Source organism: Leopardus geoffroyi, chromosome A2 (assembly GCF_018350155.1).
Source record: "Leopardus geoffroyi isolate Oge1 chromosome A2, O.geoffroyi_Oge1_pat1.0, whole genome shotgun sequence".
Taxonomy (NCBI): Eukaryota; Metazoa; Chordata; class Mammalia; order Carnivora; family Felidae; genus Leopardus; species Leopardus geoffroyi.
The window spans coordinates 125,115,341-125,140,573 of NC_059331.1; the positions used below are offsets into that span (position 1 = coordinate 125,115,341).

Here is a 25,233-nt window from a genome sequence, read left to right on the forward strand (position 1 = left end):
TACTAGGTTAGTCGGTTTATGCTCACCACTTAGTCCTTACAAGAGTGAGGTAATTTCCACCTTTTTCACTTTACATGTGAGGTAACTAAGGGCCCAGAGAAGTTAAATCATTTCTTTGCCAAGGTGTTAGTGACTCGAAGCTCAGCCAGAGGGTGTCCGTGTCCTCAAGGAGCTTGCTCTGTGGAGGGGCAGAAGAATACCCACCAGAGGGGAAGTTCCTAGGGAAGGGGAGCCAGAGTGCAGAGGGAAAGGGAAGGAAGACAGCCTGTGGGTAAGGGACTGGGGAGTGTTCCAGGGAAGGCTTTCCAGAAGGGGCAACTCACTTCTATGAACAAGGAGTTAATCCCATCCAAAGAGGGCTGTTGAAGGGAAAGCTCCCAGGTGAAGGTCATGGTACACACAAAGACATGATCTAGTTCTTAGACATTGTCTGCCACGCATAATCATTTTGGGAACTTGGTAAAATACCAGTTTCTAGGCTTTCCTTTAGACCTAGAGTATTAAAACAAATCTGGAACAAGTTTTTCTTTGTTTGCTGATTGTTTGGGGGAGGGAGGAAGGATCAGATGAAAATGTAATAGAATCCTATTACGACTTCTACTTATTTTATTCTGAAAAAGATGTTGATATTGAAACGAAGTTGTTGGGTAGATGTGCTTGAAGACGGAAATATGAAAACTCCTATTTCCAAAGAATTCTTAGAAAGATTGTTATGGGTATGTGTATATATGCATACATGCATTTATGTTCCTATTCACTTCAATCAGATTGCTTATGTTTCATTCATTCATTCATTCATTCAACAAGTATTTTCTGGTCTACATGCTGGGTATTTATTGGATGAAATTGCTTACCAATTTTTTTTTTTTAACTATTATGAAGCCCAAATATTCTTTAAAACAAAAAAGTAAGTTATAAATAGTTCTTCTCAAGCAAGTATTTCAGTATACTTCTGAGATTATTTTATGTTAAAGTGGTTATAAATTTTTATCCAAATAGCCCAAAACAACAGGGCAAAGATTAATCTAATTTGAAAAAACTCAATATTGTTTGATGAAAACAAATGAGGTCATTGAGAGACAAACAGACGGTCTTGGCAGCATTTCTGTATTTACTTGGACTGAGAATCACCCTTTAATTTTGGGTTCTTTCATGAACAATAATGTATTTGTTATCTGAATATATGCTTGTTATTAGTGGATCATAAATGAATAAGGTGTGTTTCTAACACTTATGGGTCAAATTCCATCCTCTTTCTTCATATAGAGCATGAAATATTAATTGTCTGCAATACTTTGATGAAAGATATAAGAAAATAGTTGTCAAGTGGAATTTATTTTCCACAGTCTTCTCTTGTCTTTGATTTCTCTGTGCTTTGTCTTACTTTTTTATGGGTTGTGATCCCATGGGTTGCATTTTTTAACAGTTTAACTTTTATATTTGATGTAAAAATTATCCTATGATGTTTCCTGAAATGAAAGGAAAGAGGCAAAATGTAAATATTTGCATGCTAATTTCTAAAATTAGGCCAATCATCCTGGGCTCTGATGAATAAAAATTAAGAAAGCACAGCCTGCCCGGAGAATTTTAAGGGGATTGGGCTCATTTATAGAGACTATTTACTGACCCAGTAAAAGGGAACTATGAATAATGGTAAAAGATTGAACGTTATTAACTATATGTTGTCTTTATACAATTCAAGGTCATGAATAAGGGGCCTCTTCTCAGTGTTGTTTGGTCCTGGAAGATGACCATACTGCTTGTGGTTGTTTGTGGGGAGGCAGCCACATACCATAGAATAGGAATGGACCTTTAAAAAAAGGCTTATTTAAAAATAATCACACTCCCTATGTTGACAGAGTAAATTGTCCTATTGTTTAAACAGTTTAAGATGGAAAGGCTGTTAGCCTTGTGCAAATCTAGTTGTTTGCTTTTAACCAGAGTTCTTTTGGCAATCCTAAGGGTGCATTGATTGTTGCCCAAACAAAAGAGTGGCTCTTTCCTCAACCTCAGTTTTCCTTTTTTTTTTTTAGACATGATCAAATTCTTTGGTAGATATTATATGTGATTTACCCAGATATAGTTTGCCCCAGGTTTCACACCCAAATAAGGAACCAGCTGCCTTCAGGTTAATGCTCTAGTTGTCATTTAAACTATACTGTGAACTAGAGTCAGAATATTTTGGAAGAAAAGACAAATTCCAATCTTCAGGTTTTTATAGATATTGTTATATTCAGCCCTGAGGGGGTGGTTATTATTATTCTGATTTAACAGATGGGGAAACTTTGCTTAGGGATATGAAGTGATGTTTTTGACTATCCCACAGTTGCTGAGAGGTGGGAGAGGGGACTGACTCCAAATGCTCTGTTCTTCCCGGTATCACATGGCCTATGAGATAAGAAGGAGGGAGGAGAGACTTAGAGAATTAGAAGGGCTCTGGAAATAAAGGAGAGATATACTAGCCTCAGTATTTGCCTTGCCATAGCCCTTCTCTCTCCATGGGCTTTTATAGCTTGGGTGAACCCCCAATTTCAAGGGAAATATGTGGGTAGAGAAGTTTTGTGGAGGTGATTGAAAACAACACGTGGCTTAGGAGGTGGTGACTTTTTTTTTACTAACCGACATTTTTTGGGAATCCCTAACGTAACGTTTTTTCCTCTTCAGTATCTGTGACTGTTTATACTGCAGCAATGTCCCACTGGGACAACTTAGATGAGTTTGGTCTTTCATGAGTATGTGTGTACCTGCTTTCATAAAATATTTTTAATGGAGAATGCATTCATACAATGAAAACTACACAAAGCATGTATGGTCAAAGGCTTTCTCCCACTTTTGACTTCAGCCACCTGGTATCCTTTACTGGAGACAACCAGATTCTTGGTGATCCTTCTGGAGCCAACCTCTGAGTAACTGTGTATGTGTGTTTAATTTTCAACCAAACGAAAGTCTCCACTAGCTTTACTTCTAGCAGTTTTGATGTGAGACTCTAACCTATCAGTTAAACATCTTGGGGATCTGCATTGCTCTGAAAGACATCCCACCATTGAGCTACTCATTTCCAGTTGCCACTGCTTATTTTTACCATGATTTTGAACTTAAGAGAATTTTTGATATGTTTCTAACAACTTAATGAAAGTTGTTAGATTAATGGAATGCCTGCATATATATTTTAACTTATGAAGTGTAATTAAATATATCTACTAGCCCCAGAAATTTGAGTGGGGGTTGTTTATAGGTCTTTAAAAACAAGGAAAAAAAAAACATAACAAAAGAACTAGAGGGGTTTATTTTTTTCCCCTCTTTTTCTCTCACTGAATAAAGATGCATAAAATGTTAGATTTCATAGATTGGCTTCCCATAATATAAACCATTTAAATAAAAATAACCTTATATGTTAAAAAAAATCTTGTTAACATTAAAATCATACTTTACAAAAATCTGTTTTAGTTGTTAAAACTAGTAAGAAAACATGAAACAGAGATCAGCTTTCAAATTTGTCTCAACCCATTTTTATTCAGGGCCTCTGTTTTTTAAATTCTGTAGGATTTTGGAAGGCAGTTTAAGTGAAGAGTTTGTGGTTGCCTTTAAGTTAGAAGATTAGATTTCCAAGGCTTGCTGCTGGCTTGGGTGTATCAGTTTTCACTCTTCTAAAATGGGCAAGTTGAGGATGTTTTCATTGTGGTGGAGGAGGCTGATGGCCCTGGTCTCCCTGTTGTATCAAATGTAAAGTACTTCAGTCAGGTGTGGGCCTGACAGCTGTATTAAAACACAGATGTTCTCTCCATTCAGCTGCTAATGCATAGTCTATGAGTTTTCTGTTTGTGCATAACAAGTGATGACAAACTTAGTGGCCTAAAATAACACTCTTTATTGTCTCATAGTTTCCACGAGTTAGGATTCTGGGTATGGTGTAGTTGGGTCTCACAGGTCTGCATTTAAAGTCAGCCAGGGCTGGGGTCTCATCTGAGGCTCAAGATCATCTTCTAAGCTCATGTTTTTGTTAGTAGAATTCAGTTCCTTGCATCTGTGGAATAGCTTGCTTCTTCAAGGTCAGGAGGAGAGCATCTCTCTGACCTATAGACCTTTTTATAAAGGGCTCACCTATTAGGTCAGGCCCACTCAGGATAGTCTCCCTTTTTAATAGCTCAAAGTCAAACCGATTAAGAATGTTAATTACACCTGTAAAATGTATTCATTCATTCATTCATTCATTCATTTAGTTTTTGAGAGAGTGAGAGAGTGCAAGTGGGGGAGGGGCAGAGGGAGAGGGAGATAAAGAATCTTAAGCAGGCTCCATGCCCAGCACAGAGCACATGAGATTATGGCCTGAGCTGAAATCAAGAGTCAGACACTTAACTGACTGAGCCATCCAGGTGCCCCTCTGCAAAATCTCTTTACCTTTGCTAAGTGAGATAGCCTACTCATGGGAGTGCTATTCATCACATTCATAGGTCATGCCCACTGTCAAGGGCAGGGGATTACACAAGGTGTTTATGTCAGGGAGTAGAAATCTTGGGGTTCATCTTCGAAGTCTACCAACCATACTGAGAGCAGTTCTGGGATGCATGGCAAATAGAAGCATCTATGGAGAATGATGCTTAGAGCTAGGAGATAGGTTATGGATCACACTGCACACTGTAAGTGCTAGCAAATGCTGACTTTTGGCTACTTTCTCTCCTTCTCCAGTTTGGTGGCCACCAAGCCCGCAAGGTCTGGTTCTTGCCTGTCCTCTATCCTTCTCTTGTTTTGGACTTCTCCAGATAGGAGACTTTCTTTCATTTCCCCTTGTGTTCTGTACTCACTTCCTGCCATGGGGCTTCGCACATACTGTTTCCTGTGCATGGGCTGCTTTTCCATTCAATGTCATGTAGTTAACCTGTACCCTTTCTCACTGTAGGCATCACTTCCTAGACTCCATGGCTACTTGTCATAAAATCCCCCCTTCTTAAGACTAGGCACAATTGTCATTTAGCATTTTTATTTTCTGTAACTCCCACTCAACCGGAGGCTTTGTGTAGGTAGCAACTGTAGTATTCTCGGCTGTGAGCCCTGTGCCTGGCACACCATGGTTGCCTACTGAATATATGTTGGCAAAAGGGCAGTGAGAGGAAGATAGGAAAATTTGGACCAAATTTCAGTCTTCCGTAGTTAGTAACTCATAATGTCAACTGCATAGTTAGTATATTACTACTCGGCCATGTGCATCTTAATACATCTTACGTCCTTTTTGGATTCTGCATAGCTTAAAAAAGAGTTGAGTAAGAATTACAGGGAAAGAATAACAATGTATAAACAGGAATGAAAAATGGCTGAATGTTTATAAACCAGTCCCACGATCCTGATACTTTATTGTTTCTTCACTGAATTCCACAGAGGTTAAAAAAAAGTCCTTAAAATCACTACCGCCTCTCTGTATTTTTATGTGGTGGTGGCTATAGTATATTTCAGTATTAACAGACTTAGTGATAACCTCAATGTAATTTTTGGTAGCTCTTTCCTTGTATTGTACAAAGTTACCAAGTAATATTATGCAGTTAGGACTTCAGATTTCCTAGTTGCCTTCATTTTGATATGATTATCTGCTTTCTTTTATCACATCATATAAAACACACCTCTAATTTGGCTTTGAGTTTTATGCAGCTGCTCTTAAAACTATTCTGTGACTGCTTGTAACTTGCCCGCCGTGAGGCATAAACCTCTCTGTACTTTAAGATGATTCCCCCCACCCCTTTCCTGTCTTATGTTTCACTATAGGAATGAAATCAGTGATGCTTATCATCTGAAAATGTCTTGGAATCAAAACATTCTGATCTCCTTTGAGGCTTCTTATGGCATTGTTTCATGGAAGCTATCGAACTGAGAAAAAAAAATAAAGCTAGGTGTTCTGAATGGAAAGTTGGGGTGCATCATTAGAAACTACAGGAAAGAAATGATTTGACGCAGAAGCCCCCAGTGCCTGTCTAGGTTCTCTTTGATTTCTTGCTTAAGTTTGGGAACTGCAACATTGAAAGTATGTCTTTATGTGTGACATATATCTATTTATGAAGATGCAGGAATGTACATGCATCTATTTATTATTTTAAAAATGATCACCATGCTGCGATTATAACCATTCTTTTTTTAAAAAAATTTTTTTAACGTTTATTTATTATTGAGAGACAGAGAGACACAGAGCATGAGCAGGGGAGGGGCCGAGAGATGGAGAGACACAGAATCGGAAGCAGGCTCTAGGCTCTGAGCTGTCAGCACAGAGCCCGCCGTAGGGCTCAAACTCACAAACTGCCAAGATCATGACCTGAGCTGAAGTCGGACGCTTAACCGACTGAGCCACCCAGGCACTCCATCGATTATAACCATTCTTAATGAGCTTTGATCAGGGACTACTCCCTTTATCTTCAGAAAAAAATTGGTACTTTCTAGGTTTTGTTTTTGAGAGGAATCTCATTTTGAGAGCTAATGTGTTTGCCTTAGAAAACTGTCTGCTAGAGAGGCTAATATTCAACAGAATTGATGATAATGCAGGTGAACAAAGTACATTGGTATGTCCATGAACTTGAGTGCATCCTTCACTCAGATGAGCTTATTTCTACCATAGCCAGCTAATTATGCTTCCAGGAGCTTGGTGGTTAAAGGGCTCAAGATGTTTATCTGCAGACATGTTTGGGCATTGACCAGCTGATGTTTACCCCATGAAGCAGCCCAGTGCCTACCTGAGACTGTCTGGGGATTCTCTCAGCCATACCTGGGATAGACAGAGGGATCAGATTTAAAAACGCACTTGAGTTTTTGATGTTTTGGGTTCTGAGGACTGTGGTATGGCCACCTTGATGAGGCTGTGAATGCAAGGATAACAAGTTGGAATCCCCACCACATTCAGGAGCTAAACGCAAATGCCAGGGTAATATTTTCACGCATCTAGACAAAGGAATTCTATGCTCTGGGGCCTGTGGATTAGAAGATAGTCATAAAAACTATCATTTGAAGAAGGAAGTAAAAGAGGACTAGACTTAGGATTAGATGCAGAATCTAACTAACTCTGCCACTTCTAGTTACTTGACTTTGCCAAGACACCCCTTTCTGGACCTTGGTTTCCTCTTCTGTAAAACACAAGGGTCCTGAACCTGGATGTGCCTCAGAATGGCCAGGGCCGATTGTGAGATATTCAGATGCCTGAGTCCTACTCCAGACCATGTGAGTCTTAGTTTCCAGTTAGTGAGGCCCAGGCATCTGTATTCTTTATTGTGGTAAAATACATATAATTGTGATTTAAAAATGTATAGTTCAGTGCATTAAATGTATGCACATTATCATGCAACCATTACCACTATCTATTTGAAAATATTTTTTCGTCATCCCCAACTGAAACTCTTTACCCACTAAACAATAAGTTCCTATTCTCCCTTCCCAGCCCCTGGTAACCTCTATTTTGCTTTCAGTCTCTATGAATTTGCCTATTCCAGGTGACTTGTATAAGTGGAATCATACGGTATTTGTCCTTTTGTGACTGGCTTATTTCACCTAACACAATATTTTCAAGGTTTTCATGTTGTAGCATATTTCATAATTTCATTCCTTTTTGAGGCTGAGTAATAATTCATTGTGTGCATAGAACATCTTTTGTTTATCCATTCATCCAGCAAAGTGGACATTTAGGTTCTTTCCACTGGGCATCTGTATTCTTAATTAGCCCCCATGTGGTTCTGATGTTCAACAGGCCTGGGAGCCACTGGAGTTAATGTTCTTCTGGTTCAATTATGACTTTGTGTATAGGGGAAGGTTTAGGAAAAGAAGGGCCAGATATAATGTCGTGAGTGAAAATATGTGACTGTTGGTATTCTTAAGTTATTTATCTAGGTGTATAGAATAAACAGCATAACCTTTGACGCCCATGAAATGTCCTAAACTCTAGCTAAATGTTCATGGTCTGCTATTAGGAAAAGAAGAAGCTTCACAGACCCAACAGCCTCCACTGTCAAAATACATAGCTCAGTACACAGTGGGGTGTTGGAGTTTGCTCAGTGACATCGTGTTGGTCACTCGAAATAGACCATGATGTGAGTATTTACACCTTGGAAGTTGGAACACACTGCAAAATCAGGGTTTTTCTCTTGTGTAGAGCTGATTATTAAACATGAGAAGCCCACCACTGACTACATGCTAGGTGTTCATTTTTTTCTTCTTTTTAACAAATGCCACTAACAAAAGAAACGCATTTTATTTAAAAAAAAAAATTTTTTTTTTTAGCATTTATTCATTTTTGAGAGTGAGAGAGACAGAGCATGAGCGGGGGAGGGGCAGAGAGAGAGGGAGACACAGAATCTGAAACAGGCTCCAGGCTCCGAGCTATCAGCACAGAGCCCGACGCGGGGCTCGAACTCACGGACCGCGAGATCGTGACCCAAGCCGAAGTCGGACACTCAACCGACTGAGCCACCCAGGCACCCCAAGAAATGCATTTTAAAGGATAAGGCTTTGTTGACAAGCTAAAATCCAGAAATCCATGGTTTTAAATCCAGGAAGTACAGATGATTGATAGCATAGAGCTCCCATTAAGCACCTCTCCTTGAACTCCATGTTAGATGAGGTTTAGGCTTATCTGTTGGTGGCGAATTCTCCTCATCCCTCTTCAAGTATGATCATGCCCATCAATGACTACTTTTCTTGTCAGATATTTGGCAATCTCTTCTACAGCTTCTGCCAATAGGCGAAGGTCGTTTTCAATTCTGTCCTGTTTTCAGAGAAGGTGAATTTTTCTCTTTAATGCCTTATCTATCCATGTTTTAAATGTAATGAAGACCTGCCTCAGATTTTGTGGCATGATATCAAAGGGGGGGCCACACACAGCTTCCCAGAAGACTCTCTAGTTTAGGCTGTTTAATCAGACACCTTTTCTGCTGGCCACACAGTCCTAAAATCATCCCAAGCAAATAAGGCAGCTCAAACCTTCTAGAAAAGAGCCCGGGTGAAGGAGGTGGCAGATAAGAAGAAAAAGATGGGTGTAGGAATCTGCATTCTTACAGCCCCCCCCAACCCTCCCCGGGCCCCCCAGGGATGTACTCAGTCCTTGGACTGCTCTTTGACAAATGCTTTATGAAAGTATACTTGGCAAACACAGGCAGGCTTCATCCTGCAGGGGAGAGGCTCCTAGATGATGTATGCATCAAGCCTGATTTTCCCATATAAATAATTTTTTAAATGGTATAAAAAGGGGCATGCCCAACAGGGGTATTTTGCAGACATAGACAAGCTTGTTCCAAAATTTATATAAAAAGGCCAAAGACCTAGAATAACCAAAATAATTTTGTAAAATAAGAATAAAGGGGGAAAAATCGGCCTACCCAATTTCAAGACTTTTAATATAGCTGTAGTAGTAAAGATAGCGTGGTACTGGCTGAGGAGTAGACACATACATCAATGGAACAGAATGGAAAGCTCAGAAATAGACTCATACAAAATGCACAACTGACTTTTGACAAAGGTGTTAGGGCAATTCAATGGAAGAAGACTAACCTTTTCAGCATGTGGTGCTGGAAGAATTAGACATATGTAGGCAAAAAAACACGAAAAAACAAACAAAAAAAAACCATGATCTAAACCTCATATGTTATATAACAATGAACTCAAAATTGATCATTGACTTAAATGTGAAACACAGAACTTAAAACATGTATAAAAAGCATGTAGGAGAAAATCTGCAGGACCTATGGCTGGGAAAAGAGTTTTTTAGATTTGACACCAAAAAGCCCTGTCCACAAAATGGAAAAATTGATAAATTAAACTTAATTAAACATTTTGCTTTGTGGAAGGCCTTGTGAAGAGAACAACAACAACAACAACAACAACAAAACTCTAATTAGAAAATGGGAGAAAGGTGGAGGTGTTTCACCATATAGCATACACAGATGGCAATAAAGTACAAGAATATACTCAATATCATTGGCCATTAGGAAAATGCAAATCAAAACCACAGTGAGATATTACTACTCGCCTATCAAAATGGCTACAGAAAAAAATAGCATGATTAACAAATGCTGGTAAAGATGTCAGAAATGTCTCACATGTTGCTGGTGAAAATATCAAATGAGTCAGCTGCTCTGGACATGATTATAATGGTTTATAGAAATAAACATACACTTAATCATATAACCTAGCAATTGTTCTTTTGGGCAGTTCCAGTCAGATGAAAACCAGTGTGACCTCAAAACTCTATACACAAATGTTCACAGCAGTTTTAATCATAATAGGCAAAAACTGGATGCAACCCACATGTTCTTCAGTGGTTCAAAAAGCTGGTTTTTTTTGTACTGTGGAATACTGCTCTGCAATAAAAAGGGAGGATGCTATTGATTCATGCAAAAACTTGGATGTATGTCAAAACAATTTTTCTAAAAGAGCCAGTCTCAAAAGGTGGCATATTATATGGTTCCATTTATACAGAACATTCTTGGATAATAAAATGATACAGATGGAGAGCTGATTAATGGTTGTCCTAACTTAGGGATAAAGGCTAGTGGAGTGAGTGTTGTTATAAATGAATAGGCTGAGAGGGCCTTGTCTGTGAATGTTTTGAATGTCTTTGAATGTTTATTGGTTACACAAAGATACACATGTAATAAAATTGCATAGAAACACACACACACACACACACACACACACACATATGCAGCTACACATACACACTCCCGAGTGCATGTAAAGCCAGTAAAGCCAGTAAAATTTGAATAAGTTCTGTGGACTCCACCAATGTCCATTCCTGATTGTGATATTTTACTATAGTTATGCAAGACATTAACACTGGGAGAGGCTGGGTGAAAGGTGCATGAAAAAAATACTTTTTTTGTATCTTTCTGCGAATCTGTAATTCTTCCAAAATAAAAAGTAAAAGAAAAATGGGGGGGGGGGATGATAAGATATTTCTGACAATTTTTCTGCAGTAAGCCCTATGCATCCTATCTAATCAACCATAAAGGTTACATCTGTGTAATATGCTTCCCAAAGTATAAACATCGTGCAGGTCAATACATTAATCACACAGATGGCATGTCATATGTATGTTGTATATAACTCATTTCTTCTTCATGCTAGTCAAAGACATTTTCTCTGATGTCCTTGAAATTGCTTTGGGGAAACTGAGGGTCCCATTCATGACTCTGTATCTGTGACCCCCATAATTTACACTATGAAATTGTTGGTTGTTTGGCTGTTGTCAAATAAATTTTATTTTCTTAGATTGCTGCTGTGTACCCCAAAGTGTGAAATGTGTTCCTATTTTGAAAAATGCATGAACCCAAACTTAGACGTTTGAATTTGATCTTTTGATCCCTTATTATTTATTGCTCCAAAAGGCCTATGGCATAGCATGACTGATAACCAAAGGGAAAGACGTTCAGAACAGAGTTTAAACATAGACCCATAAAGTCAGGTCTTGCCTCTTCAGCCACAAAACCTGCATTTTACTTTATCATCTTGGTCTTTAGACATCACTGGAACGTGATGTTGAAGTATCACTGGGAGGCAGCATGTCACATTCCCCAGGGATGCCATTTTTACTTTTGAAGCTTCCACCTTCTGAGCTTCCTCTGTGTGCCTGGCAGGAACCAAATAATGAATGGAACATGGATTTTGGAGTGAGATAAAAAGAATGGCTGTATGACCTGGAGAAAGTAATTTAGCCTTTCTTGATTTCCTCATTAAAAAAAAAATAGGGGGGGCGCCTGGGTGGCGCAGTCGGTTAAGCGTCCGACTTCAGCCAGGTCACGATCTCGCGGTCCGTGAGTTCGAGCCCCGCGTCGGGCTCTGGGCTGATGGCTCAGAGCCTGGAGCCTGTTTCCGATTCTGTGTCTCCCTCTCTCTCTGCCCCTCCCCCGTTCATGCTCTGTCTCTCCCTGTCCCAAAAATAAATAAACGTTGAAAAAAAAAAATAGGGGTAAAATGTTCTCTGCCCTACAGTTCTTTTTATGAGGATAAAATGAAATCACATGTGAAAACTCTTTGTACAGTGCCTCACCTTTTATAATTATGCAGTGACTTTTATTTTCTCTCTTCTTTGCTTTTTTCTTGTCGGAGGATTATTTATGTGATATTTCTGAAAATATTTTTTGGAACTCTACTTTGGAAATGACCTGTGGCGACATTTTCCCTGCCCACATTAGAAAACCAGTCTGATGACTTAACAGGACAGTGTCTCCTGTTTTTATTCTTTTTCCATTTTTGCTCCGTATGAGCTCAACCCAGTTCTTTCTCCTATGCCTGTTGAGAAGCAATGGGTATTGGCTCTTTGACACTGGGGTGCTGAGGATGGAGTGGCTGTTGCAATGCCGATTCAGTCCAGAGGGAGAAGCACTCCCGTATTCAGGAGGGTTTATGGTAAGAACAGATCAAATGCAGGAATGATGGGTGATGTGGCTCATATAAAAAAGTTGTTGCAAGCATTTTTCTACCTTAATGCATTGCATATTTCCTTTATTGTATTAATTACACTAAAAGTTTGAAAGCATATTTTATTGCATAGAATCCTAATTTATTTGTGGCTCATAGAATCTGTTTTATTACCTTAATATCAATGCCAGATATTGTGTGTATTATAATCTTATGAACTTACGAGACTGGCTCTGTAAGCCACAATTTCCTCACTTTATGGTCTTCAATAAACACATAGATTAGAAATCCAAGTAAGTCACGTGGCAATTTTATGTTCCTTTATACTGGTGAAGTGAGTTGAATTTGCAAATCATCTATACTCCTCTGATATTTCTGCATATTTGGGATTTTATTCATAGAACCATCAAAAATTAAGTGAAATCTCTTTCTGCCATTTCTTTTTCTATTGTTGATCATTTGATTTCAATGATATATTTAATATCTAATTGGAAAACAAAACAAAAAAAAGCCATGAAAAAGAATGTTGTGGGGGGCACACACCACTGTTTAAGAACTCAGTTCATGGGGCTGATTCTTTCTCTTGGGATTGAGGAAATGGTTTGACTATAAAATTCCCATTAGCCAAAAATAAGCAAAATTGCCTGCAGGATTCATGGTAGGTACAGCCTTGGAGAGTAATAAAAGACTGTTTTAAATGAACTCCTAAGGACACGATATAAGCCCTAGAATGGCTAGTCAGATTTTATGTTTATCCCTCTTGATTATACTTCCATATGTTTCTGGAGAACAGTGTCTGAAAAGTGGTTCATTAAAAAAATTGTATTCGACTGGGGTAATTTGGGGCTTATTGACCAAGTCCCAGGGGTGGGGGTACCCTATCAGGTGGCCCAGAAGCAGCAAAGAATGGCAGGACTGTCTGCTCTGCTTCCCTGTACCATGTGGCATGAACTGACTTCAAAGACCCCAACGTTGCTTTAAGTATTACAGTTTGCTAACCCTCCCCCCGTGAAAGACAAGGATAGACTAGAAATTTGGGGGACCAGAGTGGAATTGGGAAAGAAAGGCGCCTTCCTGAAAATTTACTTAAGAGGAGGCTCGCACAGCATGGGAAGAGGGGACCTGGAAACTGTTGATAGCTTCTCACTTCTAAGGTTTGGTAAGTACTGGATGCTCAAGGACTTTCCTTCATTATGTTCAGCCCTAGCTGCCTGGTCCATGGGCATGGTAGAGTTAGTCAGTATTAGAAGAGACAGATTTTGACATCAAAGTTGCTCCAGGAAAGCTTTGCTGTTTCTGGATGTAGAATACTGAATTGAACTGGTCCACCTGATAAGAGAAGATAGGCAGTCCAAGGAATGTCATCCTTTCAAAATTCTTTTCCTGTGGTTTGCAGGAATAGCTGCATGTTAGTGCTTACTATGTATTCCTAGTGAAATTAGACACTTCTTAAGTAACTGATACACATAAAGTACTGTCAGAGACCTAGAAAAGACATTTGAAAGGCCACTTACACATGGGGAAAGAGCACAGGAGCACTCCTTTAGTGGAGAAATTTCTAGGAAGGGTTTCCAGAAGCTATGACCTTGAGCTGAGTCTTAAAGGAGTTGGCCAGGCAAAGAAGGAGATCTTGGGTAACCTATGTGTCATTGTGGGGATGGTGGAGAAGGAGGGAATGGATGAGATCTGGGTTTTTTAAGAAGAGACCAGCATTTGCAAAATCATAGGATGAGATCTTCCGGGCATATTTGGAGTGTGTTAAGTGCAGCACGTCTGCAGTGTGGGGAGATTGGGAGTAGCAGATAAGAGAATGCAGAAGTGAGTCAAGACCAGGCATGACAGCTGTATATGCTAAGAAGTTTCAATTTTATAGTAAAGGTTTTAAATCCTCTCCCACTTCCTCCTTCTAGATACTCTTATCCAATTGGTTTGGAGAAGAAAGGTTGGGGATAGATATCAGTCTACACCTCAGCCAGGCTATGAACCATTAGTCATTGATAGAGTGTAAGCATGAATGAGAATAAGACCAAGGTCTGAAAGATCACACACGGTAGCCCATGAGAAACAGCCAGCAAGCCTGTTTTAGCATTCCGGGGGGAGAAACAGCCAGCAGCTTAGTTGAAGCTTAGTTGAAGAAGGAGTGGAGACAATGGATAGGTAATTAGAAGAGAACATCTAGAAGGTGTGTGTGTTGTGGTGGTGGGGAGAAGGGTGGAAGAAAGGAAGGGTGGCCAGACACCACAGAGAATCCTGTAAGGTAAAGACGTAAGGTATTCTTACCTGTAAGGTAAAGAGTGTCCTTTGGATTGGGTACTTAGTAGGCAGCCGCAGCCAGAGAGAGTGATGTTTCAGTGGGATGGTGGAGGCAGGTAGCCCAAGGTGAAGACCTTGAATTTGCTTGAAGAAGCCTTCAAGTTTGTTATGGTTAAGGAGAGTAGATAATCCCAGGGACCTAGATGGAGTTCCAAGAATGAAAAAGAAAGGGCCGGAAAGGCAGGTTGGGGCTATGTTGGGAGGTGCTTGGGGTTGTTATCGGTAATGGTAAGATCCAACTATATGCTCTTAGACTAATGTTTACCTGACAGTTGAGAAGGTTAAGCCCTTTTAGGGTGAGACCAGGTGGAGGTAAGGCTCATTAGAAGGCCAACGCCACTTTTTATGACCCTGATGATTTTTAACAGCTATTTTAACAGCAATGATGAAAATGTGTGGTATTCTCTCTCCCTTGGGATAATGTGACTGTTGAAAGAGGTCACAGCTAATTGGAAAAATGAATTTTATTGCTTAATTGTGGATTCAATTTATTTGTGTACTTCCTGTTACCATTGCCATGTGTTTTCTGAATTGACTAGTTGACCAGGCCAAGCTTCTCTATAAGAGTATGTTTGTTTAAAAAAAAAAAAATGCTCTGAAATTCTTCCCCACCCTGAAAATATTTAACATATAAAAAGCCAAAATTACATACATAAGTTAATATAGCTAGTTGAGGTTTGTTTTTGTTTTAGTTTAGTTTTGTAGAGAAGAGCTATTGGGGGATGTGATGGTTTTGATCAGGGTTTCTCAGTGTTGGCACAACTGACATTTTGAGTTGGTTGACCCTTTGTCATGCATTGTAGAGTGTTGAGAACATCCCCCTAGATGCTCATAATACTCTTATCTCCCAGTTGTGACAAGTGAAAATATCTTCTAACGTTATTAAGCGTTTCCTGGGTGGGGGATGGGGAGAGGGTAAAATTGCCCTAGGTTGAGAACTATTGGTTCTCAATATATAGTAGTGGTTTCATCAGAAAGTAACTACTTCCTCCTGCTGGAGTATGGATAGTTTCATTGAAGCTTGTGGAATCTGAGAAACTTTCTGTCATCAGAAGAAAGCTAATGAATATTTATAAATTCCTGTGTCAAAAGTTGCTTTAAAAGTATTTAAATAAAAAGGAAAAGCTACTTTACTGGTTGCCTGACCATTCCTCTGCCCGATTTACCCACCCTTTCATTTAGTTCCTGAATCTGCTGTCCTTTAATTTCAATCTCAATGCAAAGGATATTATGGAAAGGATATTATGCATTAGAAAGTGCCTGAATAATATCACCCATCTAGAACTGGATGTGAAAGGACCGAAATTCTCCACACCCAGCGTGGAGCCTCAGGCAAGTTCAATCTCATGACTGTGAGATCATGACCTGAGCCAAAATCAAGAGTTGGACACTTAACCAACTGAGCCATCGAGGTGCCCCGTAAATGTTTGTTATAATTTGACAGAGTAATTTTATGCCTATTACATATAATACAAGAAATTGGGCTTCTATTTTGTGTTAGCTCTTTAAATGGAATTTTTTGAGTAGCTCATTTTTATTATATTTTTGAAGAGATCAGTCCACATTGGATTGGAAGAACAAAACCAAAACAAACTGTCTTTCACTGGAGGTAGTTTGAGAAGCACTGCCTTGAGGTATGATGGAAATATATTTTTGCTTCTCTTTCTACCCTGGCCAGTAAGAGATATTTAGTATATTCCTCCTGTGGGGTTTCAGTAAAAAAAGAGGGGCAAGACACTGCCTGTCTTCCCTATTAGCATAAAATCGGTGGCAAATATAATTTATTATAAAGAAATTTGCCTTACACAAAATAAGAGATAACATGAGGTAAGCATGAGGTTCTCTTTGATTGTATATGTAAGTCTTCACATAGCTCATGTTAGTGTCTTGCATTAAATAACATGTTTATGTTAGAACAGAAATCCAAAGTGCAGTGAAAATGTCCATTTAAAAAGTATTTTAACCCCAGGAAGTCCTTAGATACGCAGTCTGCTAGAATGTTTGGTGTCCTGGGTCTCCGTACTAGCTGATGTTGGCGAAGGCAGGTAGAAAAAGGAAAAGGCATGGACTGTACTTGCTAAAGAGATTAACACAAATGTTTTGAGTCTATTCTGTTGTTCAGACTCATCCAACGTTTGGGAAAATCTGTTCCATGGACTCAGCTGTGGTAGACTGACATGTGAACATGAAGCAATGAGCACTTCACAGTTTGACCTTGGTCTTTGTATGTTAAACTACAGTGGAGGAGCCAGCCTTCCAACTGACACTTACTTGAGGGAGAAAGCATTGCTAGGTTCTCTGTACTGTGGACCACTTGTATGAATACCTTTTATCCTGTATTGAGTGGAATAATCCAGAGAGGCCTGTCCCACTCCTGGGACCCTTCACGCATGACCTGGCATTGTGTAGGAACAGTCTCTTGGCTGGCAGTTCCTGCCTGGTCTATATGGTTTTGTAGTGTACTTCCTCCTCCAAAGTAAAAAAGGCAAGATCTTTGCTCGCTCTATTAGCAGCAGAAAATCGCCCTTTCTTTCAGTTTTTTTTTTTTTTAATCCAGAGGATGAAAATATATAACATATTTGGAAACTCCACTGGCAGACTTGGCAGGCGTTTCATATTTACTTGGACTTAACATGAATTGGATTTGGTCCTCTGATTTCCCCGCCTCCATCTCTCGGAACAAGTTATTTATTATCCAAGTGAGTCTGTGTTAGTGGATCAGACATGCGCATGGAACATCTATTGTAAGTGTGTTTGTTCAGTAAGATTTATGCTAGCCCAAATTGTTTTATATTGGTTTTCATTGTTGAAAATTTACTGTATTCATTCTTGGTTTGGCGTAAGTATTTGTAAGTGTGCTAGGGGTTCCTGTGGTTGAACATTTTATCACTGTAACACTTCATGCAAAGGAAATTAAAAAATATATAGTGAAAGCATTTCCCTAATATGTTTCCAATCAGCTGTGTACTTCAGTAATTTTATTTGTAGGAACTAGAGAGAAGAGTATTACTGAGCTCTTTTCAATCATTCATAATTCTCTGAGAATTCAGATCATGGTTCCAAGTTATGAAATTTTCTCTTGAAATTTTCTTCAGGACTTTAGGATTCTTTTTTGTGTGTGTAAAGAGGGCTTTTATATTTTATTTTATTTTATTTTATTTTATTTTATTTTATTTTATTTCATTACCATAGCAGTATCTAAAAGAATTCAGGGAAGGAGGTATGAGTCTTCTGTCTGTATCTTGGACAAGAAAAACTGATGTGGATTAAGGTTGATTGGCTTGTCAGAAGTCAGTCATTGGTACAGAGAGGCAGGACTTTTTATTTCTGCGTCATCCCGTGTGTGTATTCCTCCTCCTGTACTCCTTGGGCTAAGCAGTCAGACTGTAATTCCTAAGACCCTTTGCCTGGTGGGCTCCTCATAATCTAATATACAGTGACTAGTGACATAGGCAGTAACATCTTCCCTGAAAGTGTACCACACAAGGTGGAGGGCGATATTTGGTCAAGCTAAATTAAGATCTAGGCTGTGATCCTTGGGCCATTATTTCTTTGGCTCTTTCTACAGGGACTTAAGCTAAATGGCTTGTTTCCTCTTTTGAGGATCTCTGGCCTTTGACTTGTTTTTGCCAATGAATGAACATGACTTCTGTTTTGGCTGGTGAATTAACTTGTGATAACCCATAAATTTATGGTTTCAGATTTCCTTAATCTAGTTCACTACTTAAAGTAAGATCAAGGTGAAATGTGAAATCATAGCCCTTAAACTGGGAGGCAAGAGATGGGAGGTTTTCATCTGGTGAAGACAGTAGCTTGCCAAGAGTCTTAGATACATATAGAATTTCATAATCATTTCCTGTATTTTAATATCCTGCTTTTATTTCCTACCATGTTTTAACCTTTCCTCTTGACCTTCAGCAATTTTGTGTTCATTTAAGCCTTATGAAAAATCCCCTTTCACAGTGGTGATTTTAGCCCTGGTGCTCCTCCTGCGTCAGTGAGCATAAAGTCATGAGGTCATGCATTTTGGCCAAGAGAGTACATCAATCCATGCTTTTCCATTTGAAAACATAGTCTTGGGGGTTAATCTGCTTAGTAGTCAAAGAATTAATGTAAGTGAAAACCAAGTGGATATTTAGAAGGCTTAGTTGTGTTTTGGAGAAAATAGCCAAGGAACATGATGGTTCCTGCTATTGCTAGTCCTGGCTTAGAAGACATAACTTCTTTTGCTCCAAAGAAAAAGGAAACACATATTCACTCTTGCTGTTTTTCCTGCTTCTGTGTTTCACGTTTAGGTTGCACCTATGAAGGAAGTACCTATAACAGCTCCTTCAGATGGCAGAGTCCTGCACAACCCTGTGTTCTACGTCAGTGCCAGGTAAAGTCTATTTTAATTTCCACTGAAAAGGAATCAGTAAAGTCTTCCTCAGAAGCACCTTTTAGACAGCACAGAAGGAAACCAAAAAAAAAAAAAAAAAAAAAAACAAAAAAAAAGAAACAAAAAGTGAAACAGAAATGAGAAACAAATAAAAAAACAACTGTATCCTTATACATATTTATTGTGATGTTCACCATAATAAGACAGGCACAGAGTAGATATTATATCGCACTTGCTTCCAGAAACATGCAGTGGAATTGTTCACCATTGTTAAATTGTGCCTGGAAAATCTCCGGAAAGATGTATATGTCCTTGGGGAAAATTCATGTCTTCCTGTGAGTCAACTTTGTGCAAAACATGAATTCCTGTTAGCAGAAAGAGGTATTGTTAGAGGATATATGTTTTCCTTCTCTGATTTAGAAACATTTTGAACGGGAGCCAATCTGTAAGCTTATTAAATCAAAGCAATTAGTACACTCTAACCTCAATGATTTCAACATGACAAATTTGAGAAACATCAGTTCAATTCCTAAGGAGCCCACTGTGGCTGGTGCTGGCTGCTCTCTGCCAAGGGTGCTGATTCTACAGGACTCTAGTTGTTATAGGGCTTCAACACAGCAAGAGAAACTAAAGGAGAAATGAAGAATCTAAACATTCAAACTCCTTTTCTTATCTCTAAGGAAATAATTTAAAAAATGCTCATCTAATTTTGGCATTATTTAAAAATTCTCTATAGAGAAGATGTTGTTAAATCATTTTACCCCTAGTCCCCTTTTACTGTCCTGGGATACGCTCTTGCGTTGAAAGGGGAAAGAAAGGTTAGTGTAATAATGCCTATTACTCTTGGATCTTATCTCAAGTATATTTCAATATACTTATTTAGTATTTAGTTTATTGAAATCTGACTTTTATGTAGCCATACTGCTATATACCCAGAGTGGGCACACTCGCTCCTAAGGTCATCAGTTATTCATTTGGCTAAATATTCATATCATTTGTGTAGTAAATCTAAATTATTTGTGAAAATGAGCAGGAGACAGAACAGATACCAATAACAGATTAATGGAATCAATAAATATTTGTTGAATTTTTGCTCTGAGAGCTGTAAATTCATGCTTCATGGAACAAAGAGATGAGAGCAGTGAGTTGTAATAATATCAAAAGTCCACAGTCATTCTAAAATTTGCACCACCCCACCCCACCCTGCTTCTTGACCAATGAAATTTCCCCTCCTTCAGAGGGGCACTCGGAAAGTCCTGCTTGCATGGAATTGAAACAAGACAACCCTCTGTCTTTTGGAGTATAGTATAACATTTTTATGCAACAGCCAGAGGTCTTGAATATCCCCAAATTGCATGGAACAGTGGTGACGTTTGCTACTTTCGGATGAAGACTTTGTTTGAATTAAATGAAAACTATTCTGTGGGAGGAAATAGTTTGTAGACTGAATAGCACATGAAGCCATTTTCAGTTGTGGACACTGAAACTCCTAGTGCCCATCGTCTTTGGTCACTGGCTACTCATCAGGCCCACAGAGAATGATGCAGGAATATCCCATTATTATTGGAAGAGATCTCAAGGACTAACAGCCCTGGGAGTCAGGAAGGGCTGAACTGCAGAATAGAGCCCAGAGGGGATGTTATCTACCAAAGATGAACTTTTGCCTCTTCATTTTCCTTCTTTAAAAAAAATTTTTTTTAATGTTTATTTTTTAGAGAGAGAGAAAGAGAGAGAGAGAGAGAGAGAGAGAGAGAGAGTAGGGGAGGGGTAGAGAGAGGAAATGCAGAATCTGAAGCAGGCTCCAGGCTCCCAGCTGTCAGCACAGAGCCCGACGTGGGGCTCAAACCCACGAACTGAGAGATCACGACCTGAGCCTAAGTCAGACGCTTAACCAACTGAGCCACCCAGGCGCCCCATTCATTCTCCTCCTTTTGAAAAACTTTGCCTGAGTCCTACTTGCCCGTTTAAAAATATCATTTCATTCAATAGTCCTAAAAGCAACCCTCTAAGGTAGTTGTTAAAGCTCAGCTGGCACCTTCCCACTGCTGCTTATTTTCTTCCTCTGTTAGGGAATGAAATCTCACCTGTGGGTGCGGGAAATAGCCACTTACTGGTACCTCAGGGGAGGCTTCACTTAAGACACTTCTCTGCACAGTGAGACAATTGCGAACTCTCTAAGCTCTTCCCTTCTCAGGGCATGAAATCAGTAACAGAGGAGAGAGTGCAGTGTAGTGAGTGAAAAAAAAAAATACAGGCTCTGCCACTCACATAACGTGTTTCTTTCTCTAACCTCTCAGTCTCGTCTCCTGTGAAGTGAGGATGGTACGTCTCATAGAGTAACGTAAGCAGTAAGTCAGTCTGTGGTTAAAGACGCTTATGGTAGAGGTATGGACTGGGCACAATAGGTATACCAGGCAGGTAACAGGTACCTGACGACCTGGTTTATTTCCATCTGAGCTGAGTTCTAGCTTCTTGCTTCTATCCTCCTACCAAAAGAGTTCCGACGGTGAAAAATTTACCTTTATTTTCCACTTTTACTTTTCTCACTAAAGAGAAAAATCTGAAGATCACAGACAGGAAATTCATGCTGGGAACAAATCTGAATCCTCCATCTGGATTGCAGATACTGAAGGGAAATTGATCTTGGGCCATAGCTTTTTGTATTGCTTCAGTTATATAACTGAAGCACAGATCCTTTTTTGATGTGGTATATTGTGATATTTTGACTGTTGTTCTTTTCTTTTCCAAATGTGATATAGACCACAATAAATTCCTCCGGTAGTGGAATCTTCAGGCCTGACAGATACGGAGATATTTAGGATATAACTTTCCTTGTTGGATTGAGATAATATGGTAGCAGACAGGATGAAGAAAATTATCCAGTTGTCAAATTGTTAATTTTTTTTCTTAGCATGTGCCACCCCTCCCTGCAAAACAAAATTAAACACACACACACACACACACACACACACACAAAATCCACTTATAAAATGGACAGAGAATATGGAGAAAATTCTTCAAAGGCTAACTCTGAAAATTAATTTAAAAAATGTTTCAATTGACATTAAAATACTAGAATCCCAAGATCCACTTGCAAGTGAGTCATTTGATTTCATCATTAAGATCTAAAGGCTCTATTTTTCCATATATAGTTTGAACTTTAAAGTAGTTGTATCTTGGGGCGCCTGGATGGCTCAGTCAGTTAAGTGTGCGACTTCAACTCAGGTCATGATTGGTGGTTCATGAGTTTGAGCCCCGTGTTGGGCTCTGTGCTGACAGCTCAGAGCCTGGAGCCTGCTTCGGATTCTGTGTCTCCTTTTCTCTCTGCCCCTTCCCCACTCTCTCTCTCTCTCACACACAAAAATAAATAAACATGAAAAAATTATTTTAAAAAAGTAGTTTTATCTAATCTCATCATTTGATTTTTGAGAGCCAGGCTTTCTATGTGAGGCTGAGTGAAACTCCTAAGATGGCAGAGCGGGCCTTGTTATTTCTAGAAGTGTGGTAAGGAATTAGGTCTCCAGATGCCAGGCTGGGGTATTATGCTTGTACTCTGTGCCTCATAATTAATGGCTTACAGTAGAATAACAGTTATAGAAAATAGAGTAAGTGTTGACAACTTAAAACAATTGTGGATGAACGCTAGACTCTGTCAACTACCGACTGGCAGTAAGACGGTCTTAAATACTAGATTTAAAAGAAAGAAATTTGAGCCAAAGAGAAAGACTGAGGACAGGGTCACGACAGGATTTGTGCCCTGAGTTCGAAAGCATCAGGGGTGTGAGCCGGGAGATGTGACCTCATTTGTGCCATGTCCTCTGGACTTGTCACCCACCTTCCTTTGCACTCTTGTGTTTGGACTCTTCCCCTATGCCCTTGGTTACTTGCCCAAAGTGAATCGCTCCTCAATGGGAATTCTGGGCTGACATGTTTGTGGCGTTCTGTTTTTCAGGAAGGTGTTGTCACAGAGTCTGAGGTGCGATGTGTTGTTCATTGTAAAAACCCTTCCAAGCATCTGGGAACGTGCTGCCCCACATGTCCAGGTAACATTCTCAGGAAGGGAAGGCTGCTAGACTCCCCGGTACAGCACATCACTGTGAAATCTCCGTGAGCTCTCTCAAGAGTGCAGGATTCTCCCCCTCCTGACTGGAACTTTCCTCACTTTGTGTCTGTGTACATAACGGGTTTAGAGAGCAAACTCCTTTGCACAGAAATGTCCGGTTGGACTCTCTGGTGTGCCCAGTGTGAATGCGATGTGCTGTAGGTCTTGGCACGTGGGTGCTCCAGGCTCCAGAGGCCTGCTTTCCACTCCACAGGGCCACAGGTAACGCTTACTTTGGAAGGAAAAGCTGTGGCTTTCTCTTGTTTCCAGAAATGTCTTTTTACTGCTTCATATTGCAGTATCTTGGCTAGAGCTTGCCTTGGTGATGAGGTGACCAGATGTTTTCTGAAAACTGAGAGCTGGGTCCCTAAGTGAATTTAGCTTAGGGTTTTGCCGGTCTCAGTTTTCGGTGTGGTGCAATGAGTTGAATCCACTGTCTTTTTAGAGGGCCCCACTGCCTAGCTGACAGCAAAGGATCTTTCCCTTCCAGTGGCTAGAGTGTTTCCTTTTACTTTTCTGAACAGGATTACAAAGGCCTCCTGCATCTTTTCTTGCCCTTAGGTACAAGCCCAGGGATTTTGAGGTGAGAGATTTTTTTTCTGATCCTTTAAGCCCCTGGCGCATGCTCTCAGACAGATGTTCTGAGTTTTGGTTTTACTCTCGGTGCTTTTCCTCACTGGAGGCGATACTCACAACCAGTACCCAGTTTCCAAGGGGCTTTCTGTTCTGCAAACCTTCCTGGGGAATGGCTCAGTACTAAGCTGAGATGCTCTGCAAACATGAACCCTCCTCCCTCTGCAGGCAGCTGCTTCCCCTCCCCCACCCAAATACAGTCTGAGATGAGCCTGGACCTGAGTCCCTATCAGAGAATCCAGTTTTTTCTCATGTTTGAATGACAGTAAAGACAGCTGCTCTCCACTACCTCTAACCTTCCTGAGTTCCCTGGACAGTCTTTTTTTGAGCCAGATTTCCTTTTCACATTGGGATTTCTGTGGAGCTTGTATTCTTGGACGAGCTTACAAGAAGGCCAAAAATTGGTGGGAAGTAAAAGATTTCTTTCCATAATCCAATTATTTTGTATCTATCAAACAGTTAGCTTGTGTTCCTTTTGCCTCTGAATGCATTAAATGCTTTGTATTATGTAACCATACCCTTAAATGCCTAAAGGGACCTTATTAAGTTAGATCAGTAGTTCTCTAGACTGCACATTAACATCACCTGGGAAGCTTTAAAAAATAAATCTTGATGCCCTGGCTGCATTTCAGACCAATTCCATCAGCATCTCTGAGGGCGGAATCCAGGCCTCCCAGATAATTCCTATACACCGGCAAGCTTAAGACTGATAACAGAGCAAATTTTATATGCCATGTAGATTTAAAATTTATTGTAGCTCTTAAATATGAATTCAGTTGTGTTGAAGAGACTGCTGCTTTATTGGTACAGAATCAACTCAGTGTATGTAACATTCCTCCTCAGTTACGAGATCGTCATGTTTTTAGGCTGCCTTTGAAAATGTGGGTATACAAAGAGCTGAGTGAGTTTATTTCAGCAGTTGAAGTTATCATATTTGAGCAACTGCTTCTTTCGCTTGGCTTTTGGTTGAGTTCCCTAGAAGGAAAGCCTGAACTCTGTGCCTCCACATACTGCAGTGCTAAGCCCTCCTGACCGTCCAGGGAGGGATGAGTTATGTCCGCAGTTCGCACAAGAAGAAATTAGATCCAGTGAGAATAAGGATCTCTCCAAGGCCTGTGAGTTGGAGTTGGGGCCTGGTCCCTTTTCTTTCTTGGCCACTATACTGCACTGCCTACTTCTCCCCTCCGCCCCAAACGCACACCGTAATAATTGTTCTGCTTGGGTCCAGATGCCCTGGGAGACAAATCTTTAAAAGCTAGCTTGCCAGGGCCACACGCTGGCCCCCTGACACCTCGGCAGGCTGTGTGCCTTTGGTGATGGGGTCAAGAATCAACTCTGTTCTCTGTCTTTAATTTCAAAGGCCAACCTGTGGGATGTAAATCAGAAGACTCAGAAGAGGCCACATCCAGACTGTATTATCATTTGTCTT

General features: G+C 39.9%; 1 protein-coding gene across 4 annotated transcripts in view; it reads left to right on the plus strand.

Moving 5' to 3' along the window:
* Positions 1-25,233, plus strand: part of BMPER (BMP binding endothelial regulator) — a 251,696-nt gene that overhangs the window by 38,928 nt on the left and 187,535 nt on the right. For all 4 annotated transcript variants that reach the window (XM_045495284.1, XM_045495283.1, XM_045495281.1 and 1 more), the window contains exons 4-5: positions 18,987-19,069; positions 23,022-23,112. In XM_045495284.1, the coding sequence (XP_045351240.1) occupies positions 18,987-19,069; positions 23,022-23,112 (174 nt within the window). The remainder of the gene's footprint in view (positions 1-18,986; positions 19,070-23,021; positions 23,113-25,233) is intronic.